Raw genomic sequence first — 19,898 nt, 5'->3', positions numbered from 1 at the left:
TTGGTAGAGAATTGAAGATGCTAAAGGAAAAAAAGGAAACCAAGGCACTCTTCTTTAAAAATTAAAAAGCCTTTATTATTTTGTGGCTAATTAGTAATTCATATTTCAAAATGAATGGTGGGATAACCCACTCTTTTAGGATGACAACAGCCTTCCTCAGGGTATGTCATGGTGTATTGAAGAATGTTATGTGTAGACTTGTGGAGTCAAAGAATATAGCCTATTCGTCCCCATTTCTTTCCTCAACATTGGAGGCAATGTTTGTTTTTAATTCAATGAAAACAGTCTGGCTATCTGTGTTGTGGTTGTCTGTTTTTATAGGCCTACATGTTTCTTTTTATATGGACCTATTCATTTGTGTCTGAAATAAAGTGGATCAATATATAATATTAAAGCAGTTATGTAAAAGAAAATGCACTACTTTATTTATTATGGGCAAGTAGCCTAAACATAATAATAAAGAAGTGAGCAATATACCAGGAAGTTAATTATACACCTTATCAGGTAAAAAAGAGAATGTACAAACCCATGGGGTGAATAAAACATGTAAAACAAATAGTTCTTTAAGTTACAGAGACATAACTCAAATCTGCAAACATTACAATGGTTTGTTGTACTTTTTTTGAATAACTTGAATTAAGCCCTGCTGCCCTGAGGTGTTGAAGGCTGACAGATCACTGACTGTGCAGTGTGCACAAAAGAAACACATTTGATTTTGATAGATAAAACTGTCCCGTAGATTACATTATACTGCCACCTCGTGGCCAAAATTGGTTACTTTTTTCAACTGTGTAAAGTGCAGAAGAGTGAAAATAAGGACACATTATACTGCATGAAAACAGCTTGTTGCAGTTCACAGACTTTATTTGTATGACAGTTTTGTATGTCAAAGCTTTTAGTAATAAAACCCTGTAAACATATGTTCTATATACATTCACGCATCTCTGATTCTCTGAACAGAAATGTACCCTCTTAAACAAGAAAAATAAGATCATTCATAATTGGAAAACATTTCCACATGATTAAAACCAGACAACTATTCCACAAAATGAAATTCACATTCTTCTTATTTTTGGAGCGGCTCCCCCCATAGTGGAGCTGGAGCAGATGTTTTTAGTGTGAGCACAGATGCAAACCAAGGACTTTGTAAAATTGTATGGCATGGCAAGATTCTCCTTTCAGAAAGCTTGGGGGAGCACTCTGTCTGGATAATATCCTGCATAAAGACTGTAATAAAGAAAGCAACATGGTTTCCTATTCCTACTGGAACACTACAAATACATACTCAGGGAAATGTCACATCTCATATCATGTCCCCTGCACAGTCTGGCACGAGTGACTAGATTGGCCAAAGTTGCTCCATCTCCAAACTGCACTCAAGTCTTCCTTAGTTGGCCTGTATCTTTAAACATGTCTGAGACAACTGACTCTCAAACTCTTATGACACCAAATTTACATTTTCTTTATTCTTAGACTTTTTTCATATTTCCTGACCTCTCAACTTTCAGTGCTTTTTCTGTAATCTGTAGTTTTATGAATAATTAGGCTCAGAAAGGTGAGTTCATTTGTCTCTGGATGTACGCATCATCATCCAGGGGAGGGTGTGGTTGTAGGGGAGGTTGTATCACTTGCTGTTACTTTACATTGTGCTTGCATCGGTCCAATGCACCATTTACCATTCACCACTTTAGTTTTGATAGTGAGCATTAGATACCTTTTATTACTTGACCACAAAAAAGCTATGGGATTGTATGTTGTTGTGCAGTTAAGTGAAAATGAAAATAAACACACAACATGAGCAGTTATAATGTAATAAACATTGAATGTATGTGTGATCAGAGCCACAGGTGGTACAGGGTAAATATCCACCCTGCACATGTGAGCAACAGGGAGCCATTGATTATGACTGACAGAGATACCATGATTCTGGTCCCACGAAATGATTTCTTTGCGACGATCCACTGTTCCAGTCCTTCTCTCACTGGTATGGTATGGCATGAGCATAGACATAAAAAGTAAGGCTGGGACTTTAACTGATTAATTGCGATTAATTAATTACAGAAAATTAACGTGATTAAAAAAATTAACTCATTTTAATCGCACATAGTTTTCGCACCACAGAACCTTCAGTTTCGGGCATACCGATCATAGCGATGCACCAACCAAGAAGAGACAACAAACGCAAAGGGAGAAGTAGCCGATCAGAGCGCTTTGCTTGGCCCAGTGGATGCAAAATTTAGATTAAAAAACCTCACTCGTTGATTCACTCGTACAACAAAAAGTGTTTTACTTGAAAACAATGCTTCTCAGGTCAAATATCGATGTGCGATTAAAATGTGATTAATTGCGATTAATTAATCACAGAGCCTGTAATTAATTAGATTAAAACTTTTAATCGCATCCCAGCCCTAATAAAAAGGTACGGTAGATGCCTCCTCAGACTCTGGGGCGTCTGTATCGCGTGCGCCATTTTAGGGAAGTCAAGCTTCCGAGTGTGTCACAGAAGGGGACTTTCTGTCGGCCAATAAGAGGCAGGTGGGGGTGGGTCTTTTCGTAAACCCAGGTTCGGAGACAGCCAGCAAGTGCAATGCTGTGCCCTCTGGTCTTTTGTTTATTCGAACGCACCCTAGATTCTGAGAAGTCCCGGAAAAGTGGTGCGCTGTGATTGGCCAGTAGTCACTTTGCGTGGCTGCGTGTCTTCCACTGGGATGGCAGCTGCGATATATCTTTTCGTATGCAGTCAGCCTCTAAGAACAGCTGAGCCACCCAATGCTGTGATTTGCCAGTAGTAAGTTTGACTGGCTTGGAGTTGTTGCACGTCGCTCCAATGAACTGCAGCGGCGGATGAGGTATCTAGCTTTTTATATCTATGATGAGAACCATGATATGATCATCAGCAGGTGGAGTGGAAGACCCCGCCCACCTTGACTCCCTGGCCGACAAGGTCGTTGTATTCGGCCACAGCCTTCTCAGTCTGCAGGACCCGGACCTCCACGCCTTTCTGTCTTACAAAGTCCAGAGTGAAGGAGGGGACCTGGAAGATCAGCAGACAGACCATTTCATTTCAATGAAACAATGTAGCTGAGGTAAAGATATTGGTATTTGTGGGAAGGTCAATGCCTCAACATCAATATTAACATAAGACCTCAATGTCATCACAGCAGCCAGTAACGACAGAATATGATTCAACATTTAAGTCTACACAGTTAATCAAAAATGCTTGTCTTAAAGGTGATACACCATGAAATTTCACTTTTCCTATTTTAAAACCTTTTTTTGGGGTCCCACTAGCACCTTCTATCCTCACAAAGTCCCATTTCTGACGGTTGTGTCTTTCTCTGGTTTTGAGAAGGCGAAGGTTAAAAGTATCCCACGGGTTCTCAAAACAGGCTATCCAGATTTGATGCCGATTGTGGCATCATCATTTTTTCAAAAAGATTTTGGGGGGGTGGCGCAGTTCAGGCCAAAGGTGGTACTGCAGCTGAAATGCTCTGAGAGCCATTCAAAAATGAGAGAGGCTCTCTATTCAGGAGTGGTAATTTAGCCTCAAACCTTTTGAAAAACGTTTTTGGGACATAAACAATATGACATAAATACTTTTTAAATGCATGGTGTATCACCTTTAAAGAATATAGAGCAAAACCCCCAAAGAGTGAAGAGATGAATTCCATTACCTGAAGCACCTCGTTCATTCCTCTGCCAATAACCAGTGTGTCGATTCCCTTCTGTAGAATCTCCTCCACATCAGTTGGCTGCACTCCTGGGGTATGCTGGGAGTGTGGGATAAAAATAAAAATGATTTATTTCATTATTCTTTTAATAATACCATATTTACTTATATAAATATTTTACACTTTGTCTATCAGTGTCATGCAACAACAATACAATAGATTAGCTATTAAGTCACACTTTTTTTTATGATTTCTGCCTATGACATCCATCCATCTTCAACCACTTATCCGGAGTCACCATGACCCGCCAGGAGTTCACTTCTGTTGTACCGGCTCATCCACCATAGTCCTTTAATTCTATTGCACATTTATGATTATGTACACAGAAAAAACCTGGAGTTACAACACAGGAGGAGATGCTAAAGTACTGTAAAATAACTGTTACATAACTGACAACATAACTGCCCAGAAGGTAATTAAGCAATATTATGATGTTGTCTAACCCTCATCACATTTCGTATTCCTCATTAATTCCGTACAATTTAAATGTGTGTTTCTTTTAGAGCTATGCTCCTGAAAGGAGCTAAGTTCCAATATCTGGCTTTGTCCGAGACGCGAAGCTTGGCCTAGATCTTTGCACAAAGCACCCAAAGTTTGTTGTACGCCCAGGGTCACAATTGCCAAGCTTTGCGGGATGCTTAATGAAATTAACTCATAAATAGCACCGCTCACTTCACACTAGGTGCGATTTTTTATTCCTTTTTTTCTCCTTTGTGATGTGTGAGCAAATGTAATGCCAATAGAACACCATTCATTCATATCCCTTTGAAATAGCTATTTATTTGTTGTAAAGACACAAAATAAATAATAATAAATAACCTTAAAACATTTAGCTAATGGGAAAAGGTTTTGAAAAATAATTTAGAAATTAGAAAATAGAATTTCACAAGGCAAATGAGAAAATACACAGCCAATAATCCATGTTCAGTTGGGAATCTGTGTGTATCCATCCTCTTTTGTGTCTGTCTGTCTGTCTGTCTGTCTGTCTGTCTGTCTGTCTGACTCACTCACCCGAGTTCCAGTCTCTCTCCAGTCCCATGCACGGCTGCCTCCAGGCCACAGCTTACAGTCCTTGTAGGTGGAGGAGCATCCCTTCACCTTCATCTGGCCCCAGGACAGAGACAAGATCTCTGGCGAGGACATGGTCCAGTTGCACCACCTGCTGGACAGATACGGCGAATAGAGTTGTAGCCAGGTTGTACTTTGTTGTTGTAGCCTCGTTTTGAGCTGACTAGGAACACTGACCATTGATAAAAACCCCTGGCATACAAACAGATTTCAAGCCAAATAGTCAGCTCAAACCCAAAACCATATGCAAAACTGATCAATCGCTTCACTTATTGTCACTTGATCAGTGATCATCATGGCTAGGCTACGTAAATGTTAGCTGGTTGGCTAAACAAGTTACAACCCTGGTGGTAATCAAAATGGAAATGGCCCATATTTAACAAATGTATTTGTGTCAGCCAGGCACCGAAAATAATAAAGTATTAAAAACACTTCAGACTTCAATAAGCACCATAGCTGGATTCAAAAAATCTGGACAGAAGAAAATGCAAGTTACTCACCTCAACAATGACGTCGCTGGTGTCTAGCCACGCCCCCCACAATTAATAACTCAACTCAAGTTATTTCAAATATTTTATTTATATAATATTCAAAGATGAAGACTGACAGTGTACGCAAAAGGTAAAGTAATATCATTTTATCACAAACACATCAAGCAGCCGTTTCGTACAAATATCCAGTTAGCTGTTTCTTACAAATATTGTTTTTAGAAATTCACATATGTCCACAAAAAGTAAATACAACAAACACAACGCTTTTTTTTGTTTGAGATGTTAGCTTAAACAAATGCACAAAAGGAGACCCCACAATATTCGACATCAACCATCATATTTGGAAAATACATGATGCAAGCATGGAAAACTGGTCTCTCTCACACACACATACAGTATACCAATGTAAAGAGTGCACCACATTAGATTGAGTATAAAACGTAGTCATGTAACATGTATTTCACACACAGGGCAACTGGAGTCTACAGCAGGTATTTTAAATGCATTGATATGTTATAAATCTCCCTGAGATTCCCAAGTAAACATCTATGTACAAGTGATAATATGTTAGTAGTTTGACATGAGAAAGAATACAGGCCTCAATACTGTAGGGCCTTTCCACAGCACCATAGAACGGCTAATAAAAGTGTGAAATTGTGTTTCCATTTGTGCACCAACCCCGCATTTATGGATTTACAGTATGGTGCTCAAAACATAGTGTGCCTGTTGGCGAGCTTAATGACATAAGTATTCAATAACCAAATAAAATCAAAGGGCATCCTCAGCATCAGACACCAATGCTACCTGACTAAGCAGCAAACTATGGTTGACTAATCTCTCACTTTTCTCTCTCCATCTCATGGATATTCTCTTGCACACACACACAGACACACGTCTCTTTCCTAGCACTACTTTCGTCATTCAAAAACTCAGGTTCACAGGAAATACCACACACAAAAAGAAAACAGTTGGAAATCTCACCCTGCATGCCAATATAGTACAGAGGATTTAACAGTGTAAAGTACCATGAATTAATTGTTACATTTTGTGGTATTCCCCTTTAACATGGTTTGAAAAATGGCAAAAAATTACATTTTCACAAATAACTAGTAGTGCAACTTGATGTTAGTACCTAGAAAAGTTCTATACAACGTATTAGCTCATGCAGAGTTTTTGCTTGTGCAACTAGTTTAGACAGCAGTTCAGAATCACACCCAGTATCACTGGGTTGTATTGGGGGCAAGTCCCTGTGACATACTAGCATCATGTCCAGGCCAGGGTGTACTAGCATACAAAGCTGCCTCAAGCTAAGGACCAGACACATGGCTTGTATACGGTTGGTTCCTTGGGCTAGTCAACTTCAGTGGATCACTTAGATTTTGACCAAATAGTTGCAAAACAGTGCCAATAACTTAACATTCTGCAGAATGCAGAATCATGGATCTATTCAGAGAACAAATTAAAGCAAAAAAAAAAGAAAGAAATCAGGCAAACTATCTCCCAACACAAAAAGGGTGGAAAATAAAATAAACATCCATAGCAATAACTGTGCAAAAATATTTAAATCCTAAGAATATTTTAGGATAAAAGAAAAAGAGAAAAACAATACATGCTGAAATGCATTTAACATTGTATGACAAAATATTTGGTTTCTGGATATCTCCCCATGTGGGCAACTGCCATCACATATACTGCAATGATTAAGGACAATGGGCAAATCAATCCGTTAATCTCTTCTATTAGTGCTCTGTTATCGGTCCGAGTCCGGTCTTCCTCTAAGGTGGATGTTGCGCTATGCAACATTCACAGAGTCAAGACAGGTCTGTGTCCAACGCTTGGCCAGCAGCCAATCAGACCACTCGATGGCGGACCTCTCCTCCTACTGCAGCCAATCAGACCACTCGATGGCGGACCTCTCCTCCACCTGTAACGTCACTGTTTCCTGGCAACAGAGGAGATAATTCTGGGGGCGAAAAGAAAAAAGATTTTTACACACAATTAGTCTTTGTTTTGAACTATATTATATTATATAAACCCTAATTAGGGCTGTCACAATTATTACATTATCGTCTAATCGTGATTTTTTTTTGACATAATCGTGATTATTTTTCATAATCGTCATAATCGTTTCCATGTTGAAAAATGTTCATATATTTTAAAAAAAGGTAAAAAATAGTGGAAATAGCAGATCTACAAGCTCACAACGCGTCGCATCGCGACGCGTTGTGAGCTTGTAGATCGGCTATTTCCACTATCAATGTTCTTTTTTAAAGTTATACTATGTAACTTTTTTTATAAAACATATCTTAAAATTGTCCTAACTATTAAATCGCTAAAGTTTTAGAACCCCCACTCTGTTAATTTCAGCTCCCAAAGCCTTTTCTTTATATGTGTTCTACTGAGCCCTGGTGGCCGTGACCGGGGCTGTTTTTCCCGGCAAAATTACGTCATATGCATCATTCTGTACACGTGTCTCCCTACCGGCCAATCAAAGCCCAGATCATACACTGCTGAGCTCTTCAGGAAGTACACTGCAGTGTTTACACTGGGCTAGGAGTCTAGCATATAACTCCCCAACCGAGGCTCGTAGAGGGACACGAAAGACCTCTATGGATAGGTCTCGGCGAGGCGAGGCGGACGCGGTGGTCTGAATGCCCGGTCCGCGGCGAAAAACGTCCGAAAAAAGCAGACGCGACCGCGGTTTGCTCTACTGCTACTGACCACTAGTTGAGCAACTTACACAGTATAGCTTTAAGTATAAAGTTGTCAAATATGTCTTCAATTTCTTTGTATATTTAGGTTATGTGTCATCTACCATGTACAACTTCAAAGCCTAAAAGCCAAACAGAAATGTAATTATCAATGACAAAAACACAATTAAATCGTTAATCGCCAATTATTTGAGTGACAATTAATCGTCTTGTAAAATGTCATATCGTGACAGCCCTAACCCTAATGTTCCTATTCTGGGCATGTTATAGTAAATAAGCCAGAAATCTGCAAATATAGGCAGACGTTCTGTGAAAATAGCAGATCTACAAGCACGCATTGTAAATTGGATTCCATAATGAGCCAAGACAGAGGCCAGTGTCTTAAGCAAAGTTTAGACCAAAGATTTTACAATTCTTATAATTTTAAGCTCAATTTATACTTTGTTGTACGACAGTCTAAGTACATAATATTCATAAATAAAAGGTTACATAGTGCCGCTTTAAGCATCTAAACAATGTTGCAAAGACAAAGTCCGATTTACCCCTTAAATACTGTGCCATCAACAGATACTCACTCCAAAACAAAAGCACAGATTTTCTGGGAAACTTCAACAAACATGAATATGATGAAATATAAATTATGTTGCATCATGCCTGTGCTTAGCAGAACATGTAATGATCCATGATGAGTTTTGTAAACCACATATTCAATATAAGTTCCTATTATAATTAAGTTATTACTGTCCTTCTCCACACTCACCCCTCGTCATCATCAAGCTTGTATCCGCCAGAGAAGGTGGCTTTGCACCATCGCTGCCATCTTTTGCAGCTCCAGTGTGGGCAGTGGTAGGACTCCCATTGGGGTTGGCAGGTTTAGCTTTAGACGGCGTCCGTTTCTTCCCATCCACAGTGTCAACCTTCACCTGGCAGAGGTTCTGCAGCAGCCCCATGAAGTCAAACTCCTCTCCTGAACACTCGCCTTGCCTTTTCAGCAACTCAAGCACCTGTTGTACACAACACAGAACAGTAGTTCACAACTGGGTTCCACACTGGGACACACGTTTAACTGTGGCTACAAGATGTAAAATATGCATGTATTCTTTTTGTAGAAAAGAATTGACATTAGAGCAGCTTGGACAATTAAATATTTGTTATTCTACAACTGCTGTTGTCCTGCTCCTGTGATGCACCAGGCTTGCCCTGTTTTGCTGAGGTGAAGCAGTAGACTCCCTTTCTTCTCATGTATTGCTTTTGTGTTTCTCTCTTAATCATTGTGAAATAGAGCCACTTGTGACAACACATAAAAAGAAACGTGGCCCGGGTGGGAAATCATCACTATCTACTTAAAACGTGGCTGACGATGTGTCTATTGAACCAGCCACACTGGCAGTCAACCATCATTCATTGGGCGGTCCTGCTGTAAATCCCATTTGGTATGTAAAACGTTGTAAGCGTGTGTGGTGAACTGTAAAGTCATACGAGCCACTGTGGCCTGTGTACACAGTAACGCCTGGATTTCTGCCCTGAAAGCGACACTGAGTAATTACGCGTGTTTCCTAAACCCACCAGGCTTGAGCTAAGACCCTCCTCGCGGAAACGCCTCTCTCAATAAGTTTCCGCGAGGCGGGACTTAACTCAAGCCTGGTGGGTTTAGGAAACACGCAGTAATTACACAGCCCATGTGTCCTGATTTTTAATCACTTTTAATCTGGTGTCCGTATTTTTGAGCATGTCATTATAAGTCGGTGACGTTTTTCAAATTTTATATTTTTTATTCATTTGTTTGCTTATAATCTGAGTGTTCTCGAATAAAGATTTAATCAAATCTATGTTTTTGGCGTGAAGATTTTGCACGTGGATACACAGACACACACCTTCATGTACTTGTAGGACTTGAGTTCGCTGAGGTTCTCCTGCAGGTAGAGCACGTACATGGCGAGGTCGTCCCATTGGCCGCCAGGGTGGGGCAGAACGTCCACAGTGGGCAGCAATTCGTACATTTTCAGGAAACTTGCGTAAGAATGGCAAAAGAGTGGACGGAAGCTGGCATAGATGACCACAGGGACGAGCGTAAGGTACACCACCAAGTTGACCAGGCTGAACATCAGAATCAAACAAAAGAGAAAGATCATAATTTCAACATCACCGTATATATCATATTGTTTGATTTTTAAACACTTTCAATCTTTTTCCTTTTCAATTTATTTTTTCAACATGTTTAATTAAAGTAGTAGTTCACCCCCAAAATTACCTTTTTTCTATTGATTAGTCACGCCATGGAGAGTAGAGTTATTTTTTGGTTTTTGTCACATTCCTAAGACAAAAATTTAATTCGAGTAGATTTACCCCCATTGATTCCGGATGGGGACCCGTTTCGAAACGGGTCCCCATCTGGAACGAATGGGGGTATATGTATTGTTATCATCACATTTTTGTCTTAGGAATGCGACAAAAAACTAAAAAATATTATTGAACTCTACTCTCCATGGCGTGACTAATCAATAGAAAAAAAGTCATTTTGGGGGTGAACTACTCCTTTAAAACTAATTTTGGGAGGGTGACTTGAAATATCACATGAGCAAGAAGACCCCAGACGAAAATGTTCAAACATTTGCAAAAATGCGCTAAAAGAACTAGCCTTAAAATGAGCAATTCTTCGCATTTTCCAAAAATGATAAAATAGGTCTCAAGTACCTGAGCAATGAGAAGACCCCGACAGCGATGAGCTTGCACTGGACCTTTTCGGGAACGGTGGAGTCGTTGACGAGCAGTCCGGTGCGCAGCGTGCATCCAAACTCATCGGTGACTGAGGCCAACTGGAGGTAGTAGCCCAGGTAGACACAGGCACACAGGAGGGTCAGCAGGGTCAGGCCACGACACAGCAGGTATCGAACCAGCAACACCCGCGAAAAACGCTTGGTCTTCAGGTAGTTCTCCATCAGGGGGTACATGAAGCAACCCTCAGTAGGGTCACTGGCCACAAGAGGGCAGGAGGGAGATGGAGTAAATTGTAAATGGTAAATGGTGCATTTATATAGAGCCTTTATCAAAGGCGCTTTACAGAGCTTGTGCATTACATTCACCCATTCACACACACACACATTCATACACCGATGGCTGAGGAAACCATGCAAGGCACCAACCTGGTCACCGGGAGCAACTAGGGCTCACTCTTCGACACTAACTCTGGTGGAGCCCGGGATCGAACTCTGTGTTCTAATGTTTATCTACCCCTGAGCCACTGCCACCCGTGTATTTGAAGAAAACACAATTTGGCATTCTCTGTCATATTTCTGTTATGACTAACTTTACAAATACAATGTTCTTTTAAACAATAGAATATAGAAAGTGTGAAAAGCGAAACACAAAAAGTGTGATTCAGGGGTCTTACCTAGGGCTGTCACGATTATGATATTTTACATGACGATTAATTGTCACTAAAATAATTGCGATTAACGATTTAATTGTCTTTTTGATGTTGACAATCACGTTTCTGTTTGGCTTTTAGGCTTTGAAGTTGCACATGGTAGATATGACACATAACCTAAATATAGAAAGAAATTACTGACATATTTGACAACTTTATACTTAAAATCACACCCGTGTGAACTGAGCGGTGGTCGTGGAGGCTGTGCAACAGCACTACTGAGTGGGTGCAGCGGGGTTAGTGTGCTTTACAATGCTGTAGTTTCTTCACACACTCTAATTTATTTGACCCTAAAACATTCAGTTTGTTAATAATAATACTTGACCACACATGCTGACCCACCCTTCCCCCCTGTGTGTGTGTGTGTGTGTGTGTGTGTGTGTGTGTGTGTGTGTGTGTGTGTGTGTGTGTGTGTGTGTGTGTGTGAGAACAACAGCGCCCCTCCCTTAACATGTGTGGTCAGAAAAGGTACTGCAGGCTTGAGGCTACATACACGGCCGGACGGCCGGACGGACGGACGCATACACACACGGCCACGTATAGGAGACGGTGTGACCACCGCTCAAAAAAGAACATTGATAGTGGAAATAGCCGATCTACAAGCTCACAAAATGCGACGCGTTGTGAGCTTGTAGATCTGCTATTTCCACTATTTTTGACATTTTTCTTAGACATGAACGTTTTTCCAACATGGAAACGATTATGACGATTATGAAAGATAATCGCGATCATGTCAGATAATCGCGATTAGACGATTATGTAATAATTGTGACAGCCCTAGTCTTACCTGTCTAAGTGCGAGCTTGTAGATCTGCTATTTTTGAAAAATCGTGAAAATGAGTGCAAGTCTTTGAATATCTTTGACCCGATCTTTGACCCGACTTCTAAATCCTTCCTCTAAATCATGCTGTTCTCAAACCTTTTCTTGTCAAGGACCCCCAAAATTACAGGTATTTGGCCACGGACCCCCCATCTCAAAATATGTTGTCCCAGGGACCACCCAGAAGTAAATATTTGAGTTACAAATGTTCGCTTTTAAGTAGATATATTGAAAGACTTGGCAAAAAAAATCATGATTTTTCAAAAAATAGCAGATCTACAAGCTCGCAGCGCGGCACTCGGTGCCGCGCTGTGAGCTTGTATATCTGCTATTTTTCAATAGTTAAAGCAGTCAATAATCCTAGGCCTAAATGGGCCAATAGATATAGAAAGTGTGAAAAGCGAAACACACAAAAAGTGTGATTCAGGGGTCTTACCTGTCTAAAGAGGCAGTGGACAGGCTTGTGGTGGCCATGCGTTTGGCCAGGTTGACGGCCCGGGTGTAGCAGCAGTCCAGTTGTTCCATGATGAAGCCCAGGTCAGACTGCAGGATAGGAGCGGTGGAGAACCTCCAGAACAGAGCCGGGCCGTACATCATCACCGCCACCAGAAGCAGGATGTAGGGAAAGAACTGACAGGATAGTGGGGCCGAGGAAAGAGGGGTAGGCTGGGATTACTGGGGGAATTCAATACTGTACGTGATCAGGGTTCCCCAAAATTAGTTTTCCCCCAAGGGCCGAATCATGTCTAGGGTACCAAGCCGAGGGCCACAACATTGCTGGGGGGCGACGGTGGCGTTCCCACGACAGTTCAGATATCGTCGTTGTCGGGTGAAAATCTTGTATATCCAAAAAACGTTCGTTTTGCATTTATCATTTTAAAAATGATTTAAACTAGTGAAAACAGCCGATCTACAAGCACACAACGCCCGTTGTATGCTTGTAGATCTGCTGTTTTCACTACTTTTGTGCAACGGCCTTGTATGATTTGCGAAAGAACGTACACAACTACACATTTGGAGATACGAGATTTCCACCCAACAACGACTATATACTAGTGTTGTTGCTGCTCTTATACCACCATTATTACTGGGGTTGGTGGGGGCCAGACAGTAGCCCCCCGCGGGCCGCAAATGGCCCGCGGACCGCCTATTTGGGAACCCTGGTTTACTGTTTCTGATCATTTACTTCTGTCCCACCTTGAGATTCTGTTGGCAGATTATAAAGTTACACCTTGTCAGTGTTACTGAGTTTCTGTTTCAAGGAACAGGTTGTGGTCTCTTCATTTCCTGTCACAATGCTGATGTTCACAGACACCGCAACGGGAAATAAACATTACTAATTTAAGACTAATTTTATTTTGTCAAGTGTGGAAAAAGTCTACACCACCTCCTTCACTACAGCACACTATCAAGCATTGTAAAAAAAAAAAAAAAAAAAAAAAACCCTACCTGATTAACATGCCTGAAATATGTAAGAATTGTGAAATTTCATTTTGTCAAAAACTGTTACTTTTCAGGAGTTAAATTCCTAAGATAACCTGATGAAGGTCTAAACCAGGGGTGCCCAAAATGTAGATTGTGATCTACCAGTAGATCACAAAGGCTGTGCAGGTAGATCACATGAGATGCCCCTAAAATAGAATTTAAATATAAAGAAACAAATTTATAAACAAAAATCACAAAACCCCTATTTTTTGCAACTACCACTTGAATTAAGGTGACATGATTGATTGACATCAAAAATGACCTGTCAGTTACCTTCATGGTTTCTAAAGGCTACTAAAAGTAGCTCTCAAGTCAAAAAAGTGTGGGGACCCCTGGTCTAAACAGACCGGAACGTTGTTATTCCCATTGAAGCTTTATTCATTGCATTTGAAGACAGTATGAAGGAGCTTTCTCTTTCAGGATTCAAATGCCAAAATAGCAAACGAGGCAGATCAAAAAGCTCAAAACGCGGCGCGGCGCAAACTTTTTATGCTTTTGTGCAACGCTTTAGTATGATTAGGGCGTTAATTCACAAAAAAAAAGACAAAAGGTTAGAATATAGAGAAAGGAGGTTTCTGCCCGAACAGTGACTATATTACTGTATTGCATTAAAGAGGTGGTGCCATAGTTTTGTACTTTTTCTGTTTTTCATGTGTCTAGGAGGTTGAAAGTACTTCATTAGACCCCCTGATGTGTTTTTTTTTTTTTTTTTTTGGGAGAAATTATGTATTCTCTTAGTATTTGTTTGTTTTCTCTTGGAGGCTGCCTTGTGGCCAAAAGTGTCAGTTAAAAAACACAGATACTAAGGGTGTCACAGTATCAACTCCTCCCCAGTTGCCATTCACCCAACACTGTGGGGTGTGGCTATATCAGCTGGGTCACCACCCACCATGCCATCCATGCATACTTAATGAACTGGGGGTGTGGCCACATAAAAACCCAATTTTAACTCTTTCTGTATACTTTTTTGGAAAAAATCTTCCTCCTAGTATAATCATAATACCTGATAATCATGTTTTAGAGGGGGGGGGGGAAATCATGGCACCACCTCTTTAATTCTGTATGAAGGCCACAGATCTGTGTCACTCAGTATCTTGTGGATGAGCAGATTGTTTTGGAACAGATTATAGGATGACGCAGGGTTTCATACAGGAGGAATAAGCCCCGTCATCCCAGCTCACAGGTGACTTTGCAGTATAATTACTCAACCTTGCGCAAGATGGACAGCAAAGTGCTCACTGCTAGCTGGAAGTACTGAGGCGCTCATCCAGAATTCATAGAGAGCACATTTATATTGCTGTTGGGCAAAAAACCTTTTATCTCCACATTGAAACTTTTCATGATTTTTTCCTGTGAATGAATGCCCTATACTTTGTCATACATTACAAAAGGGTCATGCAAAAGTAGCCCAGAGGTGAAAAAAGAAACTTCTGGGGATTAGATAAGAGGTAGTAGATCTGCCATTTTCTGAACATGTTTGAAAGTGGAAGTAAAAGGTGTTGTCTGTGATTGTCTGTATTATTTAAAATCTTGTGACTACATAAGAAATACATTGGAACACAAGTTCTTACTTCCATTTCCAAAGTCAAAGTTTGGACATGGTTTCCACCCTACAATTACTTGTTTTCCCTACAGATAACGTTTACAGGTTGCAAGAGGCCTGTCTCATATGATATCAAAGACCACAACATTACAGAAACACTACAAAAATATGTTTTAAAACGGACAAAAGATGACAGAAAAATAACTTTATTCAACAAAAACAATGACAAATATCATCATATCTTTCCTACATGGAAAATCCTTTGATAACTTAGTTTGCGGGTTGGGAGCAGATCAGTGAAAGTTGTATCGTACAGCATCACCTGGTAACTATGGTAACATTCCTCCCCTGGTCGCTATGGTTACTGGCTGTTTAACTGGGAGAGGGCGACAGAATTGCTCTGCACACACACACACACACACACACACACACACACACACACACACACACACACACACACACACACACACACACACACACACACACACACACACACACACACACACACACACACACACACACACACACACAGGTCCCCCCCTCTTTCTTCCCAGGCTTTAAACAGCCATAACTTCAGTTCCCAACATGCTACTGGTCTCAGTAAAATGAAAGAGAGCATTGCCTGGGACCTTGACACTTTTACTATTATTTTTTGGGGTTGGAAGCGAGCCCACACTGTTTCGAAGGAACAGTATTTCTAGTAGGACTTGTTATTGCATTGGGTTCCGCCCTCTGTTCAACTCAGTGAGTTGAGAATGGAAACACTGCCCTCATGTGGATTCTTTCATATCACACTGTAACACTGTTAGTGAACAAAGACTCGGTGGGAACGATTCCTGTCACAATATAGAGCCGTTTAACACTGTTACTGAACAAACACTCTATAGCAATGATTACTGTGACAACGTGGAGCAGTTTAACCCTGTTAGTGAACACACATACTGTATATAGATGAGTGATTCCTACCTCGAGGCAGCAGCAGCGCACACAGACTGGTGCACTGCACTTCCTGGTGTGTCAGGTGAGTGACTGGGGGAGAATTCCTTGGCTACAGCGCCGTCTATGGATGGGGACCTACTGATAGGTTCTAGAGGCATGCAGTCTACCGCACTTCCAGGGGGTTGGGGGGGGCAGCGGCCTTTGGCCGCTGCCTGGGCTCGCAAGTCCGGCTTGGTGCCGTCCCCCCACCTCGGCGCCTGACTCTGGCTGGAGCTTTACAAAAAAAAAAAGCCAGCTGCTGAGCTGACCTGCGCAGCGTGCGTGCGTTCGTTCAGTGCAATGTGAATGCATGTGACTTAGGAAGATAGATAGATAGATACGTAATAAACATGATTTGGTACAAGCTCAACTAAAAGGAGATCCTAGTAATGTTTTTGGCTTATTTCCACAGGGAAGTCATTCACGAATGAACTAATTATAGATATAGGACTGTCATAGGTATACAGTGTCATTGACAGTACAGTTCACTGGTACAAGCTCAACTAAAAGGTGATCCTAGAAAAGACTAAGTCAGGGGGAAAAAAGGGGGAAACAATTTAAAAACTAAAACAATAAAAACAGCCGATCTACAAGGCTGCATGTGGGCTTGTGGATCAGCTGTTTTGGGTAAATGTGGGTTATTTATCTAATGCGATAGGCAATATCTATTTATTTATTTACTTCCCGACTATGTTTCCGAGACTGATTATTTATTTATTTATTTATTTATTTATTTATAAATAGCTCAGGGGGTCCCCGGGACCTCCAGAGAACCAGGGACCACCTTTTGCATCCCAAACCCGAGTAGAGACACCCATCTGGGCCACTTTCCGCCCAGCACCAGCATACTCGACCACCTCCGGAGCTCCATGGCCGGGGGGGCAGCGCCGTCGCCGGCCTGCCCCACCGAGAGTGCCCCCCAGGTCGGCCTCGAGCGGCGAGGGGCCGCGCCGGCCCCTGGGCCCTGGAGCTCCGAGCTCCAGGCTCGTCATAGGGGGTGGATTGAGATTCCAGGGGGCGGATTGAGTCATTCTCATACTATCCAATAGCATCCCTCACACAATCCGCCCCCCTAATCTGTGGTCTGCAGACAAACCCACTTGTAAAATCACGCAAATCGCTACGCAGTCAGTATATATTAGGGAGTCTTACTGGTTTAATTATTTATTTATCTATTTATTTATTTACTTCCCGACTATGTTTCCGAGACTGATTATTTATTTATTTATTTCCCGACTGTTTCCGAGACTGATTATTTATGTAATTAATTATTTATTTATTTCCGCCCTGGACTCCGCCCCCCCCCCCCCCCCCCAGGCGTCTGCCTATCGATCGGCTGGGCTTTAAAGAGCCATAACTCCGCTTTGCAGCGTGCTACCGTCTCCAAACTCGCTGTCTGGCTTCTCGTGTTACTGGTATTAAATAACACATACAAGCTCACGGAAGCTCCATCCAACTTCTGCGCAATGCATTATGGGATGTTGGAAAGTTGTGGATACTAGCAACAGAGTATTTATTTAAATAAATAAATAAATAAATAAATAAATAATGAATGAACGAACACATGAATAAATAAATAAAAAAAGAAAGTGTGTGTGCATGTGTGCGTAACTACTGCCTCCTCGTTAAGAACCCCACACATTTAGGCAAATTCTTTCTTTCTTTCTTTCTTTCTTTCTGTCTTTCTTTCTTTCTTTCTTTCTTTCTTTCTTTCTTTCCTTCCTTCCTTCCTTCCTTCCTTCCTGCCTGTAAATGAGGCCGCATGACAAGCGTTCTCGTCACCGCGCTGACGTGCTAATTACACGCAAATACAAGGGGTGGAGTCGAACTTAACGAGTGGGCGTGGTTTCAACTACAAGCTCACAACGCGTCGCATCAAGACGCGTTGTGAGCTTGTAGATCTGCTATTAACGAGTGGGCGTGGTTTCAACAAGAGGGAGGAGTCTGACTTAACGAGGGGCCTAACGTAATGAGTTTTGTGGGCGTCGCACGCATTAATTATGTAAATTAAGCCGACTTATGCAAATGGGGGGGGCAGGGCATGGTTTGGAAATGCGTGTGGGTGTGTGGGCGTGGTGCGTGCGTGCGTGCGTGCGTGCGTGCGTGCCTCAATTAATTAATTAATTAATTAATTAATTGCCTCCTTGTTAAGAACCCCGTAAATTTAGGCAAATTCTTTCTTTCTTTCTTTCTTTCTTTCTTTCTTTCTTTCTTTCTTTCTTTCTTTCTTTCTTTCTTTCCTTCCTTCCTTCCTTCCTTCCTTCCTTCCTTCCTTCCTTCCTTCCTTCAATAAATAAATAAATAATTATGTTAATGAGGTTGGGGGCGTGGTCTGCGGTAATTATGTTATTGAGGGGCGTGGTCTGCGTTAATTATGTTAATGAGCAAAAAAAAGGAAAAGTAGTGGTCTGCGTTAATTATGTTAATGAGACTGCACAACATGCATTTGACGCACGTGTCTTGTTGCTAATTACACACGAATGCAGGGGGCGGAGCTAATTAGCCTAATTATTCAAAGTGGGGGGCGTGGTCTGCATTAATTATGCAAATGAGACGCACGCGTCTCATTTACATATTATTATGTAAATGAGGCTGCATTAATTATGTAAATGAGGCTGTTAAGTGGCGTTTCCCAGCGCGTAAAAAATGCAGACGGCCGTATGTAAATGAAGGGGAGGAGCTTAGTCGAAGTATGCAAATTGGGGGCGGTGCATGGTTTGGAAATGCGTGTGGGCGTGGTTTGCATACATTATGCTCGCATACATTATGCTAATGAGGGTGTTAAGGTAGGTTCCCCAGCGCGTAAAAAATGCAGACGACCGTATGTAAATGAAGGGGAGGAGCTTAGTCGACATATGCAAATTGGGGGCGGGGCATGGTTTGGAAATGCGTGTGGGCGTGGTTTGCATACATTATGCTCGCATACATTATGCTAATGAGGGCGTTAAGGTGGGTTTTCCAGCGCGTAAAAAATGCAGACGACCGTATGTAAATGAAGGGGAGGAGCTTAGTCGACGTATGAAAATTGGGGGCGGTGCATGGTTTGGAAATGTGTGTGGGTGTTGTTCGCATAAATTATGCTAATGAGGCTGTTAAGTGGCGTTTCCCAGCGCGTAAAAAATGCAGACGACCGTATGTAAATGAAGGGGAGGAGCTTAGTCGACGTATGCAAATTGGGGGCGGGGCATGGTTTGGAAATGCGTGTGGGCGTGGTTTGCATACATTATGCTCGCATACATTATGCTAATGAGGGTGTTAAGGTGGGTTTTCCAGCGCGTAAAAAATGCAGACGACCGTATGTAAATGAAGGGGAGGAGCTTAGTCGACGTATGAAAATTGGGGGCGGTGCATGGTTTGGAAATGTGTGTGGGTGTGGTTTGCATAAATTATGCTAATGAGGCTGTTAAGTGGCGTTTCCCAGCGCGTAAAAAATGCAGACGACCGTATGTAAATGAAGGGGAGGAGCTTAGTCGACGTATGCAAATTGGGGGTGGGGCATGGTTTGGAAATGCGTGTGGGCGTGGTTTGCATACATTATGCTCGCATACATTATGCTAATGAGGGCGTTAAGGTGGGTTTTCCAGCGCGTAAAAAATGCAGACGACCGTATGTAAATGAAGGGGAGGAGCTTAGTCGACATATGC

At 41.7% G+C, this 19,898-nt stretch overlaps 2 protein-coding genes across 2 annotated transcripts; both read right to left on the bottom strand.

Annotated features, from left to right (window-relative positions):
• Nucleotides 1-2,893: 2,893 nt before the first annotated feature.
• Nucleotides 2,894-4,874, bottom strand: LOC308289898 (mth938 domain-containing protein-like; the record flags this gene model as incomplete). The annotated part of the gene is made up of 3 exons (XM_080731667.1): nucleotides 2,894-3,034; nucleotides 3,675-3,770; nucleotides 4,743-4,874. 3 exons carry the CDS (start codon nucleotides 4,872-4,874, stop codon nucleotides 2,894-2,896), a joined length of 369 nt encoding a protein of 122 aa, XP_080587793.1.
• A 2,308-nt stretch (nucleotides 4,875-7,182) lies between these two features.
• On the bottom strand, nucleotides 7,183-14,012 carry LOC308290185 (pannexin-1-like; the record flags this gene model as incomplete). Its single annotated transcript, XM_080731960.1, has 6 exons — nucleotides 7,183-7,253; nucleotides 8,762-9,005; nucleotides 9,876-10,098; nucleotides 10,696-10,974; nucleotides 12,685-12,878; nucleotides 14,007-14,012. The coding sequence occupies 6 exons, from the start codon at nucleotides 14,010-14,012 to the stop codon at nucleotides 7,183-7,185; spliced, it is 1,017 nt and encodes a 338-aa protein (XP_080588086.1).
• Nucleotides 14,013-19,898: the final 5,886 nt, after the last annotated feature.

Source organism: Nannobrachium achirus (genome assembly GCF_963921795.1).
Source record: "Nannobrachium achirus genome assembly, chromosome: 8".
Classification (NCBI taxonomy): Eukaryota; Metazoa; Chordata; class Actinopteri; order Myctophiformes; family Myctophidae; genus Nannobrachium; species Nannobrachium achirus.
The sequence above is the reverse complement of the archived record's forward strand: the minus strand, read 5'-3'. Positions and strand labels throughout refer to the sequence as shown.